General features: G+C 36.1%; 1 protein-coding gene across 1 annotated transcript in view; it reads left to right on the top strand.

Annotated features, from left to right (window-relative positions):
- Positions 1–27,665, top strand: part of LOC149284584 (activating signal cointegrator 1 complex subunit 3-like) — a 126,618-nt gene that overhangs the window by 26,680 nt on the left and 72,273 nt on the right. Inside the window, exons 4-7 of the mRNA XM_089496453.1 lie at positions 4,407–4,527; positions 7,077–7,281; positions 9,291–9,429; positions 10,338–10,463. Coding sequence (XP_089352579.1) covers positions 4,407–4,527; positions 7,077–7,281; positions 9,291–9,429; positions 10,338–10,463 — 591 coding nt within the window. The remainder of the gene's footprint in view (positions 1–4,406; positions 4,528–7,076; positions 7,282–9,290; positions 9,430–10,337; positions 10,464–27,665) is intronic.

Here is a 27,665-nt window from a genome sequence, read left to right as displayed (position 1 = left end):
GTATACATAATATGGGGAGACTTTATATTTTAGATCCCTGATCTAGATATACAGAACAGACAGCTCTGTATAACACTCATTTATACTGCACAGACAATTCGATGGGGGGAGATGTCTCATTTAACAGCAACTATCCCAGGGGCGTTCAACATGCGGCCCACCAGACATTGAGATGTGGTCTATATTTGATCTTCAGCATTAAATGCCCCTCTAACTAGAGCTGCTCCTATGTGGGTGCATGGGGTGCACTGCAGCTGGACGTTTTAGATTGTAGAGCTTATCATCAGGAGCACAGTGCGAGGGCCAAAGGCTCTGCCGGCCGAAACTCCCTACCTTCTCCGCCGACCACTTCTCCTTTCCCACAGCTCTGTGAGGAGTGGACGGGAAAAAACAAGAAGAGGCAAGAGAAGAAGCGGCGCAGCGGGAAAGGAGATAGGGATGCAGAAGCAGTTGACAGAGAAGGTAGGGAGAGTGTGTGTGTGGGGTTCCAAACTTAGGACCCCCAGGGGCCAAATACTCCAGGTGCGCCCCTTGCCAGGGAGGGACACTTAGCTTGAGTGAGAGAGTGAAAAAGAAACTAAATGAAAATGATGATGGGAGATGGAAGTTATGTTATCCCCTGTCAATGTCTGGCTCTGTATATAGTGATTAGAGTTATGCTGTACCACCATCTGTGTCTGGCTCACTATGTAATGAAACCTTGAAGCTGCAGAAATATAAAAACACTAGCGGTTTTTCCATATTGCTAGACCCTTTCTAAGCCTTTGGGTGTCAAAGGGTTGTCCACAGTCACCCATGTGCGAAAAAGGGTATGTTGTTGTTGGAATAACTGTTCAACGTTGGTGTAAAAATATTGAGAGAAATATGATTTACAGAAGCCAAATGTTTTCAGAGATCTTTTTAGGCAGTTTTAACCTAAAATGATGTTTGTTCCACTTTTACGCCTTTGATTTATTTAAGTCAATCTTCGTTCAGTATTTTTAGATACTGAATGCCCTTTTAGGAGACAGGGTTGTTGTGCTCTTGGAACAGTACGCGTTCATCTCAATTGTACATTTGATAACGGATTAATAATTGGAATGCTTTTAGGTACAATGTTGCGATGAAAGCAACAACTAACACATCATGCTAACTGTATAGATGTAGGTACTCTCTGTACTCACTGTAATTGGAAGCATTAGTGGAATAATTAGCTAGATCTGTGTTCTCTGGGCATTTGCTGATAAGGAATTTGTCCATTTAGCTCATGCTTTCTTAGAGACCATGGTAACCAGTTAGTGTTGAAAACATTCTAAATTATTATATTTGTATATTTTCATTTTACCATACTGCTTTGAGAGAGTTTATTTTTTTCAGCTGTCCACCAAAGATGTCTGGTTGAATACAAAATAACCAGCATTGCTGTTCTTTAGTAGATGAAGCAATGATTTTGTACATTAGTTCACTGAGAAGGCGGTGGATAGCTGGAGCAGCCTTCTAGTAGAAATGGTAAAGGTTAAAAAAAGCAATTGAGTTTAAATGTGCACGAGATGTTTTGCGTATATATATATATGCTTTAATGTCTGTTGTAATAACAATATTCATATTCAGAAAGGTAACTTTACTATATCTGCTAAAATGACACAAATGAAAAAAGGATCATGAGCAAATGAATTTAGATTTGTTGTAGAAACCCTTCATTGATAAGTCCTGACTGTTTTAGACAGCATCTATGTGCCAGCAAAAACAATTAGGAGCCAGCTTTTTTTTCTTCCCCAATATGCTGCACCACTTTGTACAGTAACACAGTTAAGTAATAAGTACCCCACACCACCCTTTTCAGATACAGTTTTTATGTTAAAAAAAACCAAACTTTGCAAACTGACATGCTAGGGTGGCAGGCATGGAAAGAAAAAAGAGATAAGCTTTTAGCCACAAGGAATGGAAACCATGTTAGAGAACTGCATTGAGATGCAACATATGTTGCGGGAGTGGGGGGGGAGTGGAACACACGCATTGCGGGAGTGTGTACGTAGTAGTCAGAAATTCAGCAGGAGCGGGATTAAAAAAAAAAAAACCAGTCCCGCGCAGGGCTCTAAACCATATGTACTATGATATGGTTACGTAGTCTTTAAAGACTTATTTAACTCTACATGATTGAGAAGAACTTGAGTGGCCCTTTGATGAGGCAGATCTACATGTGAACAAACATTTTTTTTTCTTTATTAATATGTATATTTTTTTTTCCAGCATTTACACAGTGATCTACTATAAAATATCAGGCATTAAAATATCTCAGTATGATTACACATACTAAAAAATAAATCATTCTTTTCCTTAACTTTTAAGTTAAACATGTATTGTATCTTATACCTGTTTCTATTGGTATGCTTTGATTTTTCTAAATTTGTGTTATTTTGTGTTGAAAGTTTATACATGTATAAACATATTATACAACATGTTTACATTGTCTTATGTTGTTGTGCTACCTATAGGCTCTTAACCCCTTAAGGACCGGGCTCATTTTTCGTTTTGTACCCTGTGGGACCGAGGCTGTTTTGACACTTTTGTGGTGCTTGTGTTCAGCTGTAATTTTCTCCTCACCCATTTAGTGTACCCACATAAGTTATATATTGTTTTTGCAGGACAAGATGGGCTTTCTTCAGATACCATTATTTTGATCGTATCATCTTATTTACTATAAAAAAAATAAAAAAAACATGGTGCAAAATTGAAAAAAAACCACATTTTATGACTTTTATTTGAAAAATCTTTTACTCACCTAAAAAAGCAAGTAAAAAAACTAGCTAAATAGATTCTACTACTTGTCCTGAGTTTAGAAATACCCAATGTTTTTATGTTTTTTTGCTGTTTTTTGTAAGTTATAGGGCAATAAGTACAAGCAGCGTTTTATGATTTCCAAATCTTTTTTAACAAATCTGGTCAGTCTGCCTCCATCTCCTCTTAGGAACATCTTTGAAGCCGGTTAACTAAATTTAACCCATTCAAACCATATATTTTTGAAAACTAGACACCCCAGGGTATTCCAAATGCTGTTATTTTAACCCTTTCCATGCACCAATTATAGAACTACACTTTGTCAAACTTTGTAATAGTAATTTTTTTTATTTTTTTTCCACACAAATTGTACTTTAGTTATAGATATACAGGTCCTGGTATATGCCACTGTCAAACAACACGCCAATGTGTGTTCAGGGACATCTCCTGAGTGCAGTGATACCAGACATGCATGGGTTTGTCGGGTTGTTTCAGATTTAAAATGCCACATTTGGGAAGTGCGCTTTTTTTCTCCATTTTGGTCAGTCTGTACCTATGCCCTATCTTTGAGCTAGGCCACTCCAATTTACCCCATCAGCCATTTTTTTTATATATTAGACACCCCTTGGGTATTTGAAGTGCTTTTATTTTAACTCTTTGTTGAGATTTTTGAGAAATTTTAGCACTTGCTCAAAATAATAAACTTTATTTTTTAATTTTATTTTATTTTTTTAATACTTTTTTTATATTTTTTTTTACACATTTTGCTGGTACTGGATGGTTCATCTAGTGACATCACTGCATAATTATTTTTAAATGTTAGCACATTTTTTTTTTAATTTTTTTTTCCATTTTTTATTTATTTTTATTTTTTTTGAATATTTTACTAATCACATAGTGATTAGAAAGCTGGGCTCCATTGACTTGCATGGTTGAATGCAGTACCTGTATTCAACCAGCAAGTGGAGCCAGTTCTCTAGAGGGTCTGGAGACCCTCTAGCGAACTTTTTCGTCTTTATTGTTTTATTTCCCGGGCCGCCGCCATCTTGCTTGATGGCGAAGATCACCGGCAGCGGCGGCTGTGACCGCTCTCCGGAGCGGTCACAGCCCACCCAGAGGTAAGTGTTTGGTGTCGCTGGATGCCTCCTGATCGAGGCATTCCAGCGACACCATTTAAGTTTAGGAGGCGATCGTTGATCGCCTCCTAAACGCTTTTAAAACGGGCGTCCGCCGCCATACAATGTATGGCGGCTGTTGACGCCCCGGGGAGGGGCCAGACATGGCCCCCGATGCCGATCTCGGCCTTGCTGAATGCCTCGACATCGAGGCATTGCAGCAAGGCCGTTTAAGCGAAGAAAGTGATCCTTGATCACTTTCTAAGCTTATTTAATTTTTTGACGGTTCAGGACCGTCAAAGGTCATTTAGTGACCTTCTTGTTATGACGGTCCTGAACCGGCAAAGGTCGCGAAGGGGTTAAGCTTGCATGGCGCATTAAAAAAAAAATATATATATATATTTATTTGTATATAAAGAACAAAGCACAGCATTAATGAGAGTAATTCATGCAATTGTTTTGCTCTTGGCCATTTTGTTTGGTTTTTACAAATTTTGCACGAGTAGGAATTTATAGCTCTTTATTTTCTTGCAGTTATTTGAACTCCTGGGCCCTGAAGGATTTTCGTTTATAGAAGTACTTCTACAGCAGCGGCAAAAAATCGTAGAGAGATCTCTGTGTTGGTCCAGTGATAACCAGCCGCACTTTTCCCAAGGTAGGAAAAATAAAATGTTCTAAATGCATAGCAAAAGTATTGTGTCTGTGCCTCAGGAGTGTTCTTTTTTAGAATTGGTAAGAATTTTATTTGTATTTTATTTTAACTTGAATTAGACAATGTTAACTCCCTGAGTTCTGGGGCTTAAATCTTTAGCAAATATTGTATATTTGTTTTATTCCATATATAGATAAAGGTGTACACACAGGTGAGCTACAAAAGTACGTGTGTATGTATATAATATACATATACACACGCTCTTTTGTAGCCCACCTATGTATATATATGTATAAAATACAGTGGTCAAGGTTTTGGATCTAGGAGCCAACCAAAAAATATAGGAGCCGATTCCTTTCTCCACTCATGTTTTTATTTATTTAAAGTTTATCCATTAACTGATAGGAGAGGGAAACTTTAAAAATAAACAGTAAATTTGTTTGTAAAACAAATATAACTTTGCTGTGAAAATATAAAATATATCAAGACAAATTAACAATATGTTGTATATTAATATTCTTAAGTCCTTGTACTGTTAGACATTAGATGTGTGACGCCATGTATTCTAAATTAATAATGAGCCAAAAGAATGTTTTAGGGGCAATGTTTAAATGGTTAAATATTTTGGCACATTCTAAAAAGTACATTTGGGATCTTAGTTTAAATGTTGAATGAGCAGACATTGTCAAAAGTCAAGATCTAACAGCCACAAAATGTTGCCCAGAGTCTGTAACGAATTAACCCCTTCCATGTCAACTCTGATATGCCCTCGTGTAGTCAGTGGGGCCGGGGTCTGGGGTGGACTCTTATTGAACTTTGTGGCTTACTGGTGCGCTGGGTTCAAGTTGTAATGTGGTATGGTATAGTTAACAATCTTATTGTGTATGTCCTGACATTAGTGTGCAGTGTTAACATGTGACATCATTAATGTTTTCTTATATGGGCTTTACATATAGTTTACTACTTTTCGGTTTTTAGTGATACCCAGCTTAATTAGAGTAAGCAACATATGAAATAAATTATTCACTGTTCAGCAAATAACAAAATTTTGTAAATATCACTAGCTAATAACGAAATTAATTGTCCACTGCGTGTTTTGTAACCAGTCACAAGTCCTTTCTTTTTTTAATGACTTCTTGTGTTTTAGTTTTTGACACTGCAGTAGATTTTTTTATTTTTATTTGTATTTATAATGAATGTCAAGTGCTAAGGCAACATAAGCTCTGATGCATCCTTTTTGTATATTCTTATGGAATTGAAATGTTACGTGAGTGGCTTTCTCTGCATGCAGATTTATCAGTCAGGTGTGGTTTGCTTCTGCATGCCCCTTTTCTGTAAGCACTGCATTATAATGGATGGAGGCTACTTTGCATTTGGATTACAGTTAAGGAAACCTGTTTTGCTCCTGCCAGACAATGTCAACAATCAATCTGGAGCTATCAGTGCTACAGTAAATTAAATTGTCTTGATTTCCCATTAGGATGCCTTTCTACCCATAGCTGCCAGTTATCCTTTGTCTTAATAAAGCTGTTGTGTCTTGTTCTTCGGGAAGCGATTCATTACCTCCTATGCACTCATTTTGTCAGACTTCCTCATGCCGTACTTATTTGATTACTCTTACTTTATTTTGTCTTTGGTCTTTCTTGTTATTGTCTTGCTGTGTTGCTTTTCAGATGGTACAGTTTGAGATTTGGATAGCTGTTTAGTGTCCAAAGCAGCCAAATTTGTTTTTGTAATTATCTTTATTATGTGTACTAACTCATGGCAACAGCGTGTGTTCTAGGTACGTAGGCTATCTCTCTTGGGGTTCATGAAGCAAGCTTAATTTTTGCTTGGGTATCCTCTAGTTCCTTGTATGTATGTGCTTTTATCTGCTCCTTGACCCTAGTTTGTTCATGCACCCACTGTGAACTCCTGCTTTGCGTTGCCATACCAGTATCATTCACATCAAATTAAAGAGAACATTAATCTATGTAGTTCCTTCTACCCACTGTGTTCCCCTCCTTTGTGTGGCACCCCCAGTAGGCTTTGAAAAACATTAGAACAAAAGTGAATGTTTGTGGGTTTTATATGCACCACAACATGGGGGTTGTTGCTCTTTAAGGCTATACGTTATTATCCACTTCATTGCGACTTATTAAAATTCCACATTTCGGTAGTCCAAGTATATTTCATTACTTATTCCTTGTGATCTTTTATCCACGCTCTTTAGATGTTACAGGGTACGATCATAGTCATGTGTGTTGGCTTTAAGTAGATAAAATATTCTCAACTTAAGTTAAAGAGAAATCCTAATACTTTTCCATGAGAAATTAAACTTGAAGCAAGCTATATTTGACAGATGAGTGTAATATATTAAATCTTCTTAAAGGTCAAGCGTTATAGCACCATTTTAGAAATTAGGAATTGTAAAGTTAATTCATGCTGATTTTAAACGGACGTAGAATTGTAACGCCTTAATGCAAAGACACAGCTTAGTTATATTTTTCTTCCGCACATTTTAAGTTCTTTGAACTGAAAAACAGTATGAAGTACATTTTTTTACATTTTAGATCCACGCAGAAGAAATGCGGGAGACATCCAAAAACCCAATTATGGCTGTCAAGTCACTGTTCAGTCCGAGCAGGAGAAGCAGCTAATGAAACAGTACCGGCGAGAGGAAAAACGTAATGCCAAACGAGAAAAACGAGTAGGGGACGATGGGGAGTATGGAGAAGGACAGTTCTGGTTTGATCCCAAGGAGCTGCGAATGCACAGGTGATCAATTCCAAATCTCTGAAAAATTGCACCTTCAATGCAGCCGCTTTAATGTATCCTAATCATTTTTCTTTAAGTTCAGCTTTAGCGATAACATGATTTCAGCTGCAGGTCACGTTTTTAGCACAAGTATAGAATTTTTTTTCGCAATGAAATCCTAATTTACTAGGATAAGAAAGCAGTGATCTGCTTAATTAGAATCTGCTTGGTTGCTTCCACACGGTTTAGAAATGCAGATTAAGGAGGTAAGCTATCTTCCTTAGGTGCTCTGTACACACCACTAGTGTAAGATTTATGAAGTCTGTACTAAATGCATTGAAACTATCTGTTTTTCCTCTTGAGATTAATGGGTGCTATTTTCTATGTTGTCATCTTGAAATATAGGGAAAAACGGGAAAGCAAATAAGGCGTTGCAGTGCTGCAGAGGAATAAAAAATAAAAAAACTTTACCCTTGTTGGCTTTTTAAATATTGAGCCCATAAAAAGTGTGATCTCTACATTGTTATGTGGCAGAGAGTTGGGACAACAGCCCTATAAATAAGGTTGTCTACTGCAGTTATTGAGTTGCCAGTGCCTACAAACTGCATCTGCAATTTGCTGCAATTCTTACTGTCTCTGTTGCCATTTATACATAACCACACTTTGTGTTAACCTTGTGAATGTCATTGATACGGCATTCGGAAGATTAAACATAAGTGTGTGCCGCTGATACTACTGCTGCTTAAATGGTCACCACTTCCTTTCATCGTCTACTTTTGAGCTGGCTTAGGTCGATGAGAAATGTGTAAAACATATTTTTATATTTTGGTTGCCAGAAGATAGTAAGTAGTACCTGATCTTTTATAGGAGTACATTAGTGAATAAATCATCACATTTTTAAATTATATAACTATGTTTGTTGATTCAAGTATTATTTTTCAGAAAAGGTAGACCTTGGTAGTCAGAACAATTGGCAAGTAAGCCCCCCCAGCAGTTTCAACATCACAATAGCACCCCAGAGTTGAGATCTTGTAACAGTGTTACTTTCTTATATGCAATGTATTCACTAACCCAGGGGTTTGCAGAACTGATAACCTCATTTTACCATGTGTTACAAGGTCCAGCTTGGATGAGCTTCTTTAGCAAAAAAGGGGTTGTTTCCCCATAAATAAAGCTTAACTTATTTAGGCATTCTGTCCACATGTACTATTTGTTAGACTTGTGCATTCGGATTTGTACGAATTGCAAATGTACTGAATCTTGGTAAATTCAGCGATTCGTACAAAGACCCGAAAACGAGTCCAGACCCCCATGAATTGTACGAAAACAAAGCGAAAAGCTCAGAATTTTCATGGGCCCACATTCGCTTACACTCTATAACACTTTCATTCTTGTTTACGCTCTCTCGTGCTCTATAAATGTTATGCAACCTTCTCTGCTGACCGCTTCCACTTCTTCATCGTCTTGTATCTTCTCCCTTCTATCTTCTTCTTTCTATCTTTAATCTGCATCTGTGTACATAAGTTCCACCCAAATGGCTGAACTTGGGTGAGGACGTCACCTCGAGCATGTCACCGTGAGCACTGCCATATTGCCATATGAGCTCAAGTGAGGGCAAAATGACACCGCTTTCAGTGTCATCATGTCCCAGATTGGAGCATCGGGGAGTGTACATCACCATAAGTGACGTCATTTCGGTGGAAGTTCCCGTCCGGTTATGTCTGTAGAGATGCAAATAGAAGATAGCAAATTGAAGATAGAAGAGGTTAGAGAATGATGAAGATAAAAAGATAGATGAAGACACGGAAGAAGATGCAGCTTAAGTGGTCCACAAAGATGATAAGAAAACAATTAGAGAGCTTGAGAGAGAGTGTGAATGAATGTCACTGGGGTTGTCCCTTCATAATGCAAAACGTGGTTCAACTCTCCTTCAAATTGCCCAGGTTTCTAAATACATCTTTGGAAAGTACGCTAGACCAGAAGTCCCAATTTTCTTAATTTTCTGACATTATTTTCTCTGACGTTTATAGAGAACAAGCTCTTTCAAGTGCTCGAACAATGCCTATTCTGTCAAGGGAAAGAGACACATGGGAAAGAATTCAATATCCACATGTTTATGATTCCCGTGCTGAAGCAATGAAAACTTCTGCATTTATTGGAGGTGCTAAGGTATGTTTGACAGCAGAATCCATGGATCTAGAATATTGCCTGCTCATTTGTAAAATGTTGACAATGTACTTGTAATTTGGATTTTTACTGATTCCGTTCATTATTAACTGTGATTCCACAGTAAGGTGTGTTAGATGGAAATTGATGGTAAGCAGGATTGCATGTTCACATTTTAAATGTGCTAACCCTAGTTGAAACCATTAAAGCAAAACATGGTAGTGCTTTGATTTTAGTTAAGAATTTACATTTATTTGTGATATTTAGAAATGATTGACGTTTTTATTGAAACTGATTCAGTTTTAAAATCAGATGTCTTATTTAGTTGTTTTTTTTTGTCTGCTTTTCAGCCCAGACGACATCTGTTAGCAATCTTGAAAATAGCCTATTTGAAATATACAAATGCTACAGATTTGAACAGGACAAAATGGAAAGACTTTTCAGATTTTAATGAATGTAACCCTTAGCCATTTAGCAAGACATATTTCAGAGATCATGCAAGGAGGTCCTGTACTCTTTATATGTTGTTGAGGCAGAAATCGCTTCTTCATTTCCTCTTTCTATCACTTTGTTGAAAATACTTCCAAAACTTTTTTATAAACTGCATTTTTGAGGTAGCTTGCTATTTACACAAACTACAGAATACCAGATTGAATATGGATGAAGCAAGATCATCTTGATTATCACAAGACAACTCCTCGTCCCATAGTATGTACATAAGATGGTTAGAGGATATGTAGACCTCTACTGTACTAAGCATCAGCAAGTTTCAGGCAGCTGGTCTATTCCTACCCTACACTAAGTTCATTTGAATATAACATTATTATCTAAAGAACATGGTTTTTGTTGAAAAAAAAAATACACCCACAAAACTATCTTAATATTTTACCATCTATTATTTCACTTTGCAGCTTCTTCTACCAGAAGGTATTCAAAGAGATAACAACAAAATGTATGAAGAAGTAAAAATCCCACCATCTGACCCAATGCCTATTGGTTTTGAAGAAAAACCAGTGTACATAAAAGACTTAGATGAGGTAAGTCAAGTCTAAAATTGATATACTGAATATTTTGAAGGCTAGATAATGGCCCTGGATGACATTGTGGATGAAACATGTGAAACATGTATTTGCTAGAATTCTCAATGGGTTTAGTCCCGATTTCCCCTGTTTTTTTTATATGGGTGGATATTTCCTTCCAGGTCTAGTTAAGCGTGCACTTGTTTATTGTTGGTTAAAAGAAGAGTATTGGTGTGAGGATTATGACATAAATTGGATTTTGATGAGAAGTTATATGTTTAACTTGGTGGCCTGCATCCAAAGTGCTTTGACGCTTGTTCACTGTCACTCTTAACCTCACCTGAGTTTGTCTAGCTACATGAGAAGGGGTCTTTATGGAAAAGGTTGTGTATCTATAGGAAAACAAATAACATCCGTGATTTAATTTGAGATTAATTCCTCTTGGCAGTGGTATGAAAATTAAATTCTTAAAATTTAATGTCTCTCACAATACACCGGTATGTCTCTTTGGAACTTGTGCTGTGCTCAGGGTTTTGTTGTTTTGTTACTAAAGTGAAAGTTCCTGACTTGAACAAATGAAGATCCTATTCAGAGGTGCACATTTATACGTCACCCTCTGATACTCAAGGTCATCTCCACACTTAAGCACCGTATACGGAAGGAAAGAAAGTATATTTATTTATGCCTTCTACATACAAATTAAGTTGAGAATAAATTGTACATTGCCAGAGATCTTCTAATCAATACAAAGATTATCATGTTCATCATGGATTACTTCAGAGAGTAATCTAATCCCTTTTGTAAATAAAGACTACTGCATTTGCTTTCCATAGCTGATTAAAAAAAGGATGCTATTTGTTTGGGGAAAAAAACTACACTAATAAAGGATTTACAGTTTCAACAAACTGACAGAACAAAATGATGGATTAGACTGTTTAAAAATTTTTTTTTGAAAGTCTTAAGTGCTCAGTTAGTATTTTTTTTTTATCCATCTTAGAGTTTCCTTGAGTTACTGTAATAAGTGTGTGCTTTTGGGTCATTATCTAAAGGGGACTCGCAGTGAGCCATACTTACTGTTTCATTTTACCCTTTGTTCTGTATTATTAATAGATTTCGATGTTTAGAGACTAATAGTGAAAATTTACATTGGATGAAAAAAATCCAATGTAGAAAAAGCTCAGTCTCTATAAAGACTTCATAACGTCATTGCATGATATAACAAGTTCTATATTATTAAGGTTATAAAACTGAGACATTTAGAGGCAAAGTGTAAAACTGACTTGTTACCAATATTAAACAGTGTTCATAGTTTTTACTTTTTTTTTAATAAAACAATGCACTTTTCATAACCTGCATTTTGTTCCTAAAACACGTTTACAAGCACACATCTGTCTTTGGGCTTGATGGCGCAATTTCTAATCCTGCTTGCTTCCTTGGGATACAAATAACAAAATAACTGGAATATATTTACAACGAAATTTTGAAACTTTTTGTTTTTTCTGTGTACCAAAAAAGCGCATTTTCCCGTAATTGTTTTAAAAAATATATATTCTATTTAGTTTTATGGTTTCATCTGTTGAATTACAGTCTTACCGAGGATTGTGTGAATACTAGTTAAGTAATTTCTGACGGAGCATCAAGTTTAAAAATATATGTTTTTACATATAACAGTCGAGTCGTACGCATAACCGTCTTTGATAAATGGCGAAAGCGTTTTACCTAAAGTGGGTGCTCAAGCTAGGATTTATTTCTTTGTTACATGCCATTTCCATTTCCTTTTACTTACAGTACATAATTAATGACCTAAATAAAAAGTGGATTTCTTTGCTTAATGCATAGGAATTATTACAAAATCAATAACCCCCTTTCTTTCAGTAATGTTTTGTTGCTTTTATAATTTTACCAAGTAAGCAGGGCTCGGTGAAGTTAGACACATTAGTGCATAAATTACCATGTTTATACTATCCTCTGGAAAGCTTAGCAGTTAATATCTCCATAGTGTTGCGGTCATAATTTTCTCCAAATGCTCGCATAACCATTTTTTATTTCTGCACTTATTACCATGTGCCATTTTCAAGTAACAATTAATCGAGCCCCATACTTGACCATAAGCCATGTTTCTTTCAGCGACATGTAACAACAAACATAATCCACTGACCACAAATATAAAACCATGAATACTTACATGGGTTATGCAGTATATAATAAGAACCTGTTTTCTGTCAGGTTTACTGTTACTATGCACATTAAGCCATACTACGTTACAAAAATTGCCCTTAAAGCTTAATGCATTTTAAAGATTGCCTCTTGGTATTTAATTGTGGCTGCCGCATTAAAAAATATGTCTTAAGTTAAAGCTTTTTGTAACATTCTGTATATCCACATAAATTTCAAACATTTCGAAGTCTGGGTAATATATATTTTTATTGCATGAAGCAGCCAATCGGTGGCAGAAGTGTGCCCCCCATTGAAATCCAAGACTTTACACGCATGTGAACCGGATGGGGGGCTTTGCTTAGGGTCTGAACATGTGTATGCAAAATGGACCACATGAAAATGTAAAGGGACCGTGCAGCTATCATATACATTTTTAGTTCAATGTACTTTATGAACTGCATGTCACTAGATTTTCCTTTTTCTCATTAATCTATTTCTTCCATTGTCCCTGTTCTGTTGCTTCTTAATGGATCCCCTTGCAGGCCTTGTAAAAGAAGGGGAGAACATTAGAAAGGAAATTATTTGCTATCTTAGTTCTGCCACCTTATGCCATATATCTCAGCTACCATACTGAATCTGCTGACTATTTGTTAATGGGGATGCAGAGTGTTGGACAACAAGAAACACAGTTATCTCCTGTTTGTGTAATATCCCCATAGCCAGCCTTGGCACGTCAATATTAAACTAAAAAAATCAAATCCATGCCCAAATAACGATTAATCATGTTGCCAAAGTATAATGTAGTTCACAGACACTGTTGCCTGTACATATTTAACATTTGGAGTGGACTTCTTCACTTGAACTGTTTTTGTGAATCAAACGTTTTGGCAGCTTGTTGCAGCCCCGGTTCACGGTCAGTTTAACTGTATGCCACCTGCAGCCTTTTCTCCTCTAGCTTTTTTAACAATGCAATGGGGTCACAGGGAAGTTCTCCATTTCCCTGCTGTGTGTGGACAGAAAGGGCCTTGAGCAAGCCAGAAGCACTCTCTGCTTAGTACTCTTAGATTGCATGGTTCATTGAAGAAGGAATATAAGGAAATTGATCACAAACTCCATGTCCTGAAAGGCCCTGTTGGTGGCAAAGACATTGAACTCCAGGGCTGCTTGTGTTGACTGCCTCAATTTCCTTTGATATCTCAGAATATCCCAAATGAAGCCGAATGTACACTATGCCTAAAGCTTAAAAAACATAATTAGTGATACATAAATACAGAGAATCTGATTCTTAATTGTTATATATTTTGCATAGTAACTACCTGTAATATGTTTGAAACATTGTTTTGTATATATCGTCATACAACAGGTAAAGCTGTTACTGAAACTCTTTAAATTATGAAAACTCCCCAAAAAAATATTTATATTTGAGAACCCTCTGCAAACTCTCAGGCAGCCCGCCATGTAATTATAATTTAACTTGCATTTGGTGGCCTTTTTGTCTATGGCAAATAACTTCCAGCCCATGCTTATTTGCAAAAAACCCAGATGCTTAATGTCTATACAACCCAATGTATCAACACGTCCCACTTCTTTTATATTCCCTTGTGTCTGTCTTTTATATCCCTAGTCATATGAACTATGAACTATATGTTCAAATTTGTATAGACTTTAGTTTGAATAATTTTTTCCCAATTCATGCATCCATACGAATCTCTGAAAAGATTGGCCCCCAACAAAACAAACAAAAACAAACATGAAGCCTTTGAACATTTGTTAATTATTCTTTCATTTGTTTATCTGTTTTGGCTCATTTACCCTTCATCTCCTTATCTTAGTCACTTAGAGCCTCCTCTGGAATTTCTTGAATCTCCTTCAGTAGTTAATTACCACTTGTTACATTTTATTGGAGTCATGGAAAATGCCAAAAATGTTTACTACTTCGTACTTATTAGAGTCATGGAAAATTGAATCGATTATGGTAATTGCACACAAGTCTAATATTAACACTTTGATGCCAAAACCTTTAGGCTCGTAGTAGCATTTGACCATGGCAGCCTTTTATTAGAGCCTTTCTATGGGGATGGCCTGCTATGTACTTTGTACAATATAATGCTGTTCTGTGATTTTTTTCATGGTCGTGTTTGGCAGTAGTAAATCTACAAAATAAGCAATTGATAGTAAAAATGCAAGTGTTTTCACTTCATTTTTCCTGGTAGTAATTCTACCCTATAGCAGTCACTATTTTTGACTAAGTCCATCAAGTTCAACCCTTCTACCCAACCTTCCTACTCTTGATCCAAAAGAAGGCAAAAAAAAACCCTAGTTAAGCTACTTTTAATTCTGTTATCAGGGGAAGAAAATCCTTTTTGACTCCAAAAGGCAATCAGATTTCTCCTTGGATCAATACCTTATTGGCCCTTGCAGCTGCTTGCTGGCATTGCGCACTGTTGTCAAGTCTATTGTCTACCATTATTCCTAAATCCTTCTTATTGGTAGTTTTCCCCAAGGATATTCCATTTATAGTATAGGTTGCATTTTTATTATTTTTACCATAATGCATAACTTTGCATTTATCTATGTTGAACCTCATCTGCCACTTGTACGCCCAGTCCCCAACTCTGTCTAAATCCTCCTGCAAATAAGAAACAACCAAATTAGTCTGAATTACCCGGCCTAATTTTGTGTCATCAGCATAAAAACTGTGACATGGCTCTCAATGCAGCTTGGGAGATCATTTATGAATAAATGAAAAAGAAGAGGACCAAGGACAGACCCTTCAGGCACTCAACGTAATACCTGCGTACAGTCTGAGAAACATCCATTCACAACAACGCTCTGTATTCTATCTTTTAACCGTTTTCCAATCCAAATACAGACATTCGCCCCTAAGCCTATTTTCTGTTAATTTGTAGAGTATCCTTTTATGTGGGACTGTATCAAATGCCTTAGCAAAGTCCAGATAAATCACATCTACAGCCGCACCCAAAATATTTTTATCGTATGCCTATTGTTTCTCCCTTCGTCTTTCCTACCTTTCCCCTCACTTAATTAAAAGCTAATTTCTACCCACATCTATTGCATTTAATTTCTTTCCTCATTTATAAACAGAAAATGCCTCTTATCTTTTTATTTTCTCATTCTATGGATTTATAATCCATCTCTTGCATCTCTTATATTATGATCCATCTCCATCCATGGGCTTGTCTGCACTATTCAGTTTATCTAAAACGTCAACATCCAAGTATGGGCATTTGACTTTCTTTTTTTGATCCATGATAATCTTGTCTGTCTCTAACTGAGCTCAACCCTTCACCTGAGTAATTTTTCCTGCTCAGTGACAACTTGAATCCACGACTACAAGTGATCACAAACTAAGGCTCCTGCTGCAATTTTGATGGCTGTCAGGAAATTTCAGATAGTTGGCAAAAACCTGTCTCATAGCTTTCTTTCTGCTAAAAGTAAAGCCATGTCTGAGTTATCACCTGGTATTTCACAGTCTAACACCAATAGCATCCATGCATGCTTTTTAAAAAAAAACTTTGTTGCATACTGAGACTTAGTACTTACTATGTGAAGGTGAATTTTATTACTAGTACAGGCATCTCTGGATGGCTTAACATATTGTGGGAACATATTTCATCCTAGTTGTGTATGCTTTCTGCAGTGTTAGAATACAGTTATTTGTACAAAGAATCATATTGTTGACCATACGTCCTTTTTTAATGTGATTTTTTTTTTTTTAAATAAATTTCGGTAATACAGAAGAATAATTGTTTCAGAATATCTCGGGTAAAAATATCTAATTATAATATCATAAAATTTTCCCCTACGGTCAAAAATACACACATATGGATGATACACATTTGAACATTTTTTTCATAAGGTTAGTAAACATAAATCTAGCCACCCCTTGCTGTGATAAGGAAAAAAAAATATAAGAATAATCCAATATTTTTGAAATAGAGAATAGATAGTTTTTATTTTTAGCCATTACACATACACACACACTTAACAAATCCAATTTGTGCTGCCTCTGTAAATATTTTCCTTTTCTATTTTTATACTAAAATAAATTAGCTAGTTTCTAAAATACATGATCCATGCTGGCTGTAGAGTAATCTGTGAGAACAATAAAATCACCCATCAGGGAACAGTACTTGGGGAATAAAAGAGAGATAAATTACCCAGGCATATTCTTTATCTCCTTCTTCCAGCCGTTTCCATACTTGAGGTTTGTTGCTGGTATACTTCTGGAGTACAATAACTTTGTTGATATATATATGGCTATGATATTTTTCTCTCTAAAATTAATACATGTATTTTGTTTAATATAAAGTGTATTTATCAGCACTGTTCATCCATGATTTCATGCTTATCACACATCACTTCATGAGTGCTCTGTGTCTTTAGAAACTGAGCTTCATCTTTATTGTGCTTTTTTTTGTAAAAAAAAAACCGTATGAACTCAATAGCTGAAGATTGCTGCTGTTATTTTAATAAAACACATCTTTTGAAACTGATCTTAAGAATAAATATAAGTTTTACGGGCGCAAGCACAAATTAATTTTTGGGGAATTAACCTCAGTAGGACACCTCATGCATTAGTCATCCTCAAATTTCAGATTGATGGGTTATTGTTGCTAAGAAAAACTTCTACCATAAAAATGACTTACCTGAAAGATTATCATTTTTAACTTATATCATTTAAGATTTCAACAGGTTTAATTAAACAAGAATTCAACACACAGTAAACGTTAGATCTTGCATGACTCCCTTCACTCCTCCAGTTCAATATTGAGCTCTACCACACGTCATTGAAATTTGCGGACTTTTGATATTGTACGGCTCTTATGGATTAAAAGATCAGATAGGTCACAACTTCCATGTACATTTTTGACCACACAGTTCATGTTTGAAATTTGGTTCTAAAAAACTACCCCATATTAAACTTGAATTTAATATCCCATTCATATTTGGCAAAAAATTAGTTTGTTTTCCACTTACCAAGTTATATATGTGAAATATGGTAGTATTAGTTAAAGACATAAATGTATATGACAAAATCTTATTTGTTATCCTATACAGTAGTTGAATGAACACCATACTCTGTATTTCCTTTTGAAAACAACACAAGAGAAAGTTTACAAAATATAATTGCAGCGCAAGACCATGCTGTCTTGTTGTTTATCAATATTTTTACAAGACTCTTCCGTTATTTCTACAACTGCAACACCAATTTTGCTGACTTCATAGTTTACTTTACATTTGTTTTACTGGCCTCTTACATGAGAGCAGTGGTTCACAACTGGCCTACAACAAACCTTGTTATAAGGTTATTCCTCATAATAAACCTGGAATTACCTTCATCGGATTTGTAAACAATCTTGGCGACCCCATCAAACTAATACATAGTGCAAGTTACCATCTGTCAAATATGAATACAAATAGTTTATTGTAATTGCACTTCCACAGATATATACATTGCCATGATGATATAATGTTTGTTTTGTAATAAATGTGCAAATTTCCAAAGACATCACACCATCTGAGTGCGTTTTGATCTTTATTAAATTGGTGGAAGACATATTTAATATTCATCCTTGATGGTCTGTTGATATTGATCCACTGTTGATATGTCATAAAAAGGTATAATGCTGTTTTTCTTGGTTTGAAAATATAATATTTATAGTACACATTAATCTCTGATATATTCTATCATGTCCTTGATGAATAGCTGTTGCCATGATTTCAGAATTATTGATGAATTTAGTGTGTTTAGTATATAAGCTGGCTCTACGTCTACTGCTTTGTACTTCTGTACACTGTTGGAACATGGTATACTCTCTAGGTATCTTGTCCATGTTATGATGAATGAACCAGCATATTCAATGCTCTAGAGATCCATTTTTTGCTGTTGGAATATGAATAGTTGTTCACTGTACTCTGTAGTAGACCTTATTCTTGTACGTTTCAAACCTCTACAGAGCCAGTGGGGCCTCATATTCACTGTAGAGACAGCTGTGGGTTATCTGCAATTTCTAGCACAAAATCCATTTTTACAGTGTGTTGCTTCCACCCAGAATACAACATTTAAAACTAAACAACCAGGAGGTTTTATTCTTTTGTTAGAATTTAATGTATTGAGACATGTCTTAAACATATCATTTTATGATGGATCCATCAATTGCAGTTATTAGAATCTGCCCATCCACATTTTGAATGTCAGGCATGGACTGACCATCAGGAATACTGTGATTCCTTCCATGTAGCCTCTTTGCCCATGCTCGACTCAAAAAAACAGGGGGAGTGTAGTCTGTGGCTGCACATAATTTTTTTGGACGCTTGCCCCAAACCGTCAGAGCCATTTTTAAATCTCACCGTGTTCCTGTTGGATGACAAAAACAACAGTGATTTAATATTTTGTGAAATGAGCTAAACTTTGAAAACCAAGCTTTTCTGGTGTTATAAATTAGGAGAAATACAAGCATATTAAATTATCCACAGTTCAGTTAGCAGTAATGATTATAACACCAGTCCTGCTTTCACGGTTACATTGTTGGAGAATGATATTAGATTTGTAACTAGTATCAGTATTTTTTTTCTTTGAGGCTAGCATGTTTTCTGCCTGAATACTTAGCTTCTCCCTCAATAATCTAAGCCATAATATAGATCCACACATGGAACACCTCTGTATATAATAATCATAATGTACATAATACATGATCTCCTCGGGTCATGTTTGTCTAGATGACACATTCTTCTTGACCAAGGTCACCTCCCAATTGAGACATTAGGACCAACTGTTTTTGATGCAGCCTCTGCCACCTGCAAAAGTATTCATTTACTTGAGATTTAAGAGAGCAAAAGCCAGAGAATAGAAAGAAAGTCTGTGAAATTTGAATGCCCAGCACCCAGGGTCACCTCCAGTTCATTCAACCAAACAGCTCCCCTGTGTATCATTTCTTGTCCATGAACTGGGAGGCATAATTTTTCCTGAGTGGCAATTTTCCCTGAGTGACCATACAGTTCTATTCCTATTCATCAAGATAAAGTTGCTTTCGGTGTCTTTTCTTTATCACTTAAACAACAAACAGGGTAAGATATTCCATTTTGTTTACCTATTATTTGAGGAAGAGGCGAATGTGTCATCCAAGGTAAAGATAGAATATATAAAATGCTCCCAGGATATATATATATATATATATATATATATATATATATATATATATATATATATATATATACCCGTCAGTAGAGTCGTTCTTTAAAAGACTTTGCCTTTTGACTATGCTATGTATCCAACACACATTGATAATACTGTTCCAAACTAAAATGTAAATAATTCATGGTTGTACAGGTTGTTTGTACAGGTTCAATCTGCTTTTGTTATTTAACCCCTATATATTTCATTTGTTTACACCAATTTTTTTTTTTTTCCATTTCTGCTACAAATTTATGCAATTAGTACATCTAAAATGATATTAACGAAACATAGCAGATGTTGAATTAAATATCGTTTTCTGTTTAGGATGTTTTGGGATATTGTGAGTGCTGATATAGTAAAGAAATTTTAATGCAAGTTGGAAAAAGATCTAATTAAACTAAGGAACAAATAAAATTCAGTTTATCAGCACAATAAAGCTTTGGTTTAATGGAGAAAAAGTAATTGTAAGATTTTATTGTTCATTTTTTTGTTCTCTTTTAAGTAGCCATATATTTTTTTTTTTTTATTGTTTGGTTTTTTCACCATTTTTCCCCATTTTGCAGAGACACTGCCAATTAAAGCCTGACATAACTTAAATTGTAGGGACGCTATCGCATTCATGATCCGGCTTTCAGTTTTAGTTTTTTGTTTTCAACAAGTTGGGCTAATAACAGTGTTCCAGTTGGACATATGCATCTTTTTAGCTGTATTGTGAAAAGAAAGGTAAACTGTATTCCCCATGTTAAGTCTTGGAATGCTTAGCTGAGTCCCTTTATCCTTTCAGATTTATAAAGTAACATAGTAACATAGTAACATAGTTCATAAGGTTGAAAAAAGACCAAAGTCCATCAAGTTCAACCTATATACATATTGTGTCCCTACTGTGTTGATCCAGAGGAAGGCAAAAAACCCTTATGAAGCAGATGCCAATTGCCCCATACCAGGGGGAAAATTCCTTCCCGACTCCAAATATGGCAATCAGAATAAATCCCTGGATCAACGTTCTGTCCCTATTAATCTAATATCCATAACTTGTAATATTATTGCTTTCAAGAAACACGTCCAGGCTCCTTTTGAACTCTTTTATTGAGTTTACCATCACCACTTCCTCTGGCAGAGAGTTCCATAATCTCACCGCTCTTACTGTAAAGAACCCCCGTCTGTGCTGGTGTAGAAACCTTCTTTCCTCCAGCCGTAGAGGATGTCCCCTTGTTATAGATACAGTCCTGGGTATAAATAGGTCCTGGGAGTGATCTCTGTACTGTCCCCTTATATATTTATACATAGTTATTAAGTCCCCCCTAAGCCGTCTTTTTTCCAAACTAAATAACCCCAATTCTGATAATCTTTCTGGGTACTGTAGTCCTCCCATTCCCCTTATTACTCTGGTTGCCCGTCTTTGAACCCTCTCCAGCTCCACTATATCTTTCTTGTACACTGGTGCCCAGTACTGTACACAGTATTCCATGTGTGGTCTGACTAGTGACTTGTACAGGGGTAGAATTATTTCCTTGTCGTGGGCATCTATGCCCCTTTTGATGCACCCCATGATTTTATTTGCCTTAGCAGCAGCTGCCTGACACTGGTCGCTACAGGTAAATTTACTGTTAACTAAAACTCCTAAGTCCTTTTCCATGTCAGTCGTCCCCAGTGTTTTCCCATTTAATACATATTCCCAGCCTGGATTTTTCTTCCCCATGTGCATAACCTTACATTTATCTGTGTTGAACCTCATCTGCCACATCCCAGCCCAAGCCTCCAACCTATGCAGATCCATTTGTAATCGTGCGCTGTCCTCTATTGTGTTAACCACGTTACAGAGCTTAGTATCGTCTGCAAAGATTGATACTTTACTATGCAATCCCTCTACAAGGTCATTAATAAATATATTAAAAAGAATAGGACCCAAAACTGACCCCTGTGGTACCCCACTAGCAACAGTCACCCACTCAGAGTATGTACCATTAATAACCACCCTCTGTTTCCTATCACTGAGCCAGTTACTTACCCACATACACACATTCTCCCCCAGCCCAAGCATTCTCATTTTATGTACCAGCCTTTTATGTGGCACCGTATCAAATGCTTTGGAAAAATCAAGATATACGACATCCAGCGATTCACCCCGATCCAGTCTTGAGCTCACCTCCTCATAAAAGCTGATCAGGTTAGTTTGACAGGACCGATCCCTTGTAAACCCATGCTGATATGGAGTCATACACTTATTTTCATTGAGATACTCCAAAATAGCATCTCTTAGGAAACCCTCAAACAGTTTACACACAACAGAAGTTAAACTAACAGGCCTATAATTCCTCGGGTCACTTTTTGTCCCCTTTTTGAATATTGGCACAACATTTGCTATGCGCCAGTCCTGGGGAACAGACCCTGTCACTATAGAGTCCTTGAATATTAGAAATAGGGGTCTGTCTATTACATTACTTAACTCCCTTAGAACGCGGGGGTGAATGCCATCTGGACCTGGTGATTTGTCTATTTTGATTTTTTTTTAGGCGGCACTGCACTTCTTCCTGGGTTAGACAGGCGACATGTACTGGGGCATTTATCTCATCCTGCTGTATATTACCTGGCATTTCATTTTCCTCTGTGAATACAGCAGAGAAGAATATATTTAATAGATTAGTTTTTTCCTGATCCCCGTCTATAACTTCTCCCTCATTACTTTTTAAGGGGCCAACGCTTTCATTGTTAACCTTTTTACTATTTATATAGTTAAAGAACATTTTGGGGTTTGTTTTACTCTCTTTGGCAATGAGTCTTTCTGTCTCCAATTTTGCTGCTTTTATCTGATTTTTACATATTTTATTTTTTTCCCGATAGCTTTTTAGTGCTTCCTCACTGCCTTCCTGTTTTAGTAGCTTAAATGCCTTTTTTTTTTGCCATTTATTGCCCCCTTTACATTTTTATTTATCCACATTGGTTTTCTCTTGTTCCTGACTCTTTTATTCCCATACGGTATGTACCTTTCACAGTGAGAATTTAAGATATTCTTAAAAATCTCCCATTGAGCGTCTGTACATTGCAAGAAAATATACCTGAGCTGGGGACGTTGTGAAAAAATGCATGCCACATGGGGCAGTGGATTTGGAATATCTGAAAAGTCATACATTTCATTAATCTGTTGCAGAACAGAATTGTGTACGTTAATAACCAATTACAGCTTCATTGACAATGAAAAATGTTTGGTTCTCTCGCAAATGGGGTCAGACAAAATACTGCAATTAAAGATACATGTGAGACTAGACTGTTTCATGCTACCTGTGTATTTTGTTATACACGGCAGTCATTTGAGAAGATAAGCTATGCTTCTGCCGCTACCAATTAATATGTTTCTTTTCCCATGATGCACTTAGCAGCTAAAAGTGTGAAGGCCTAATGGAAGCGTCAAAATGAAAAGAGCATCAGCTGCTCAGAATAAAACACCTTCCAAGGCATAAAAGCAATACCCGCATATGTCTAAAGTTTAAAAAAGGTCAATTACGTTCCGTGCCTCTACTTACTGTGATTAAATCAGTCTCTCTTAGACCATTGCATAGCCATGATTTATAGTGTATCGCTTATGGACTTTGTGTGGGGATTATACTGGGTACAGCTTCTTAGCACAACCCCTTTTAGCAAACCGGCCCATGCCCTTCATTTTGTTCAAGTCTAAACCCTGTACCTGTTACGTGCGGAGCCATGAACTAGGAGCTCAAATCCTAATGGTGATTGTACTTTGTAATCACATTTATTGGTTAATTACATGAAAAATGAGACACAGTTTTGGCCCAATCATGACTTGAGCATTAACCAGGCCTAATGACGCTTAATTTGTAACAGAAGTCCCTCTATTTTGGTTTAAGCTAATATCGATTAAATGCATGAAGGAAATACTCTTTCTTATCAGAGATATTCAGTTGGTCTGGGATTCTGGCAATTTTATGTTAGCTAAGTAACAGCGCTCTTTTTAACCTTCTCCGGGGTGCCTTGACATAGCAGGTAGCTTGTGTTAGGATTTCTGTAAATTGAAATTGAGAGCGGATCTCGCATATCTCTGTTATTAATCATGACTCTGACTCTTTTTCCCATGCGAAAGCAAGACACATAGGCTAGGATGTGGCAATCAGGATGACCATTTCTATGTTTGAAAGTATCTATATGTAGGGATTTGTGAATTTGAGATCATTTTTTGTATAATATGTTGTCTAGGGGCTCAAGAACAATTCAGGTTGGATGTGATATCCTGTTAAACCCCAAACTTCTATCTAAACTTGGCATCCTAAATACTTCAAATCAGAACTGCCCATAGTAATTCTATTCCTTGCCCAACCTGCCATTTTATCTCAATAAGAGCAATATGATTACTCATCTAGAACATACCTGTTCACAATTATCTAGTATGCGCATGCCGAGGAGCTCAAGGCAACCCTAAGCGTAGAAGTTAATGTGCCATGGATTTTTTTTATGTGGGTCAGTTGCCATTCTGAAGTTTGCCTAATTAGACATACGGGGCAGGACTATCTGGCAGAAATCTCACAAACTGACTTGTTGGATCCTATGACATGCCATGTTTACAGTCACTGAGCTCTTCCGTACCACCCATACTACTGCCTGTGTTTGATTTTATACCCCTGTTGGCAATGGATGTGGCTGAAACACCTAAACCCAATAGCTAGGAGGGGTGTCCACATACTTTCGGTCATATGGTGTATTGTTTTTTTCTTATATCATTGGTGATTGGTTGGAGTAAGAACAATATTTAAAATAATAAATCCAGTAACATTTTATCTTCCTGGTAATATGAGAAGAGAGGGTGTCACCGTTTGAAGGGAAAATTGTTTTATTGACCCATTTAAGATAATAAAATTTAATTTACATTAAGGGCGGACAAATCTATTTTATTGTGTTCAGTACTTGTGGTGTTTCCACTTGTAGATTGCGGCATTTCCAAATAGAATTGTGCTGGATTGCAGCATCATTATATAATTACAGGTATCATTTCACTAGTCTGCTTAAGTTGTTTTTCCCTCGGTGAAATTGTGAGAGTAGCGCAGGATATTATAGATATTGTAACGTCAAGCTATAAATTATGGTTCTGTCACTTCAAAATAACAGGACATTTAAATTCCATTCTTAGAAAATCACGCTTATTATGCATGCTTACAATCCTATGAAGAGACAGTGATATCGTTGACTAAGGGAAGTTTTAATCTTTGACCATTGTGGAGAGAAAAGAACTTGAGTTTTCCTGCAGCTGCGTGGCCTTAAAATACACACTTCTGTCCAGTGTTTTTTAGTTCATTAAACCCTAAACAACGTATAAGTGAACATTTCAGGGCTGTTTCAAAGATGGATTAAATAGCTGCTTTTTTTGTTTGTGTTCTTCTAATTGCAACCTCTACGTTGCACATAAAAGAAATATTCTAGCAGCTGTATCTACATACATGGAATCAATGATAAAATGTTAGCGGTTGGCTTGGAAACATTATCCTTTTGTTTTTTTCTGTACTCCGAGGTATGTGTAATCATTAATAATGGTTAATTAAAACTGCGCGGCAAATTTGTGCCGTGAATAAAAACAACAGCGGCGTTACAATGCTACAGCTGCATTCCAGGCTGAAGTGAGGAGAATGTTGTCGAAAGAATAGTGATCTACAAAGTTTTCACCAAGTGTAGTTATGCAGCTCAGACTCCTTTGTTCACTGACAGACTGAGAGATAGTAGTATGAAGGCATGTGGCAGGAAAAAGAAATAATTTAAGCATAATCCATACCCAGTATTTCTTTTGAAAAAAATCTCTTAGAAGCAAAAGCTGACATGCTGTCATAAAGACGTCTGAGATCTTGAGTAAAATGAATACACCCTACTTGTAAATTTGGACATTGGGTGCATATAATGAAAGTATGTAATTGCGTACATGTCTGTTTGTAATGTAAGGTCTAGTTTACCCCAGCATTTTATATTCAATTTGTTATTATACTTAATATTTTAAGTTGAATAAGAGAATGTGAACAAAGCTGTTCTTTACATGCATCATGAATACTGGCAGTTATGTTTTTATTACTCCTAATTGTAACTGTGGCCTATTCTGGCATATGAGAGCCATCGCACTGTTTTGGAGAATTTTTAGTTAGTTGGGGAAGTTTCTGCTTGACTTCTAAAATATAAAAGGGAGTTTTGTAGAAAGGGTGATTCTGATGCAAAATAACAAAAATGGAGGGTTCATAGTAATCCATGGCAACCTTTTATTTATGTAGTATATGTATATAATGTATACAGTTAACCCCTTAAGGACCAGGCTGTTTCTGAATATTTTGTACCATTTGGGACCAAGGCTGTTTTAACATTTTTACGGCTTTCTTCAGATACAGATCATATCATCTAATTTCCTATAAAAAAAAAATAAGATATGATGGAAAAAAAAAAACACCTTTTCTCACTTTAATTTGAAAAATCTTTTACTTGTCCAAAAACGCTAATGAAAAATCCTGCTAAGTTGATTCTACTATTTGTTCTGAGTTTAGAAATACCCAATGTTTTTGTTTTTTGCTTTTTTTCTGCAAGTTATTGGGCAATAAGTAGTGTTGCTATTTCAAATAGTTTTTTTCAAATCTGGTCATTCTGCCCTATGTGCTATTTTGGGTATCTTTAAAGCCATCCAGTGCAATTTACCCCATCAAACCATATATTTTTGAAAGCTAGACACCCCAAAGTTTTTCAAAAGCTGGTATTCTAACCCTTTCCATGCACTAATTCTACTACACTAATTCTACTACCTATCAAACTTTGTGCTTGTAATTTTTTTTTTTTTTTTTTATATAACAAAAATTGCACTTCAAGTATGGATTTACAGCTCCTGGTGTATGTTCAAACAAGACCCCAATATGTGTTCAGGACAGTGATAGCCCCCATGCATGGGTTTGTCCCGTTGTTTGGGAGGAAAAACGCCACATTTAGAAAGTGCGCCTGGGAACTTTTGCATCTGGTCCTACTGCCCCTATGTCCTAATAGGGCCATCTTTGAAGCCGATGAATTCATTTTACTCCATCAAACCATATATTTTTGAAAAGTAGACACCCTAGGGTATTTCAAATGCTGGTATGTTAACCCTTTCCATGCACTAATTTTACCACCAGTCTTTGTCAATATGTGTGGTAGTTTTTTATTTTAGTCACACAAATTGTACTTCAGGTGTGAATTTACATGGCCCGTTATTAGATGTTAAGGGGTTAAAGAGATTATTGTGATTTAAATAAATTTAAGAAGGAAGCCAAAACACGTCAGATCTTTTATCTATTTACTACCAATACACTTTTCACCTCAACAAATCAACCTAGAATTTAAAACACATTAATGCATTAGATGGAATCTCAAATCTTTTGTTAACTAAATAATTATACGTCTTTGCTAAATTAACAAATGCCAGCAGGATTTCTGCTTACCTATTATGTTAAGTTAATTACATGAACTTTTAAGGAAATGTGTTTTGTGAAATGTAGTGGAAATTACTTAGAATATTTTTTTTAGTCTTAATATTGATCTGCTATTTATATGATTGCTATAATATGATTTTCATGACTTCTTTTTTTTTATCTTATTTTCCATTTAACTATCGTGTAGTGAAGGATAGGTTATAAGCAGGGGAATCATTTAGAAAAACAAATCCAACCAGGTCTTAGAGGTATATTAACTAAACCGTGAATTTGTAAAGGGGTGTTCAACATTTCAGCTTACCAACTTTACTATGCATTATAAAGGGCAAGATTGGTGACCTCCTCCAACAGGAAGGCATGAGCTGACCCTGCATAATGCATATATAAATCTGATGAAAAAAGCCTTTAAATTTACTATACATTATGTAG

Source organism: Sceloporus occidentalis, unplaced genomic scaffold, assembly GCF_023333645.1.
Source record: "Sceloporus occidentalis isolate IW3139 unplaced genomic scaffold, rSceOcc1.0.p SCAF_90, whole genome shotgun sequence".
NCBI classification, from domain to species: Eukaryota; Metazoa; Chordata; class Lepidosauria; order Squamata; family Phrynosomatidae; genus Sceloporus; species Sceloporus occidentalis.
The sequence above is the reverse complement of the archived record's forward strand: the minus strand, read 5'-3'. Positions and strand labels throughout refer to the sequence as shown.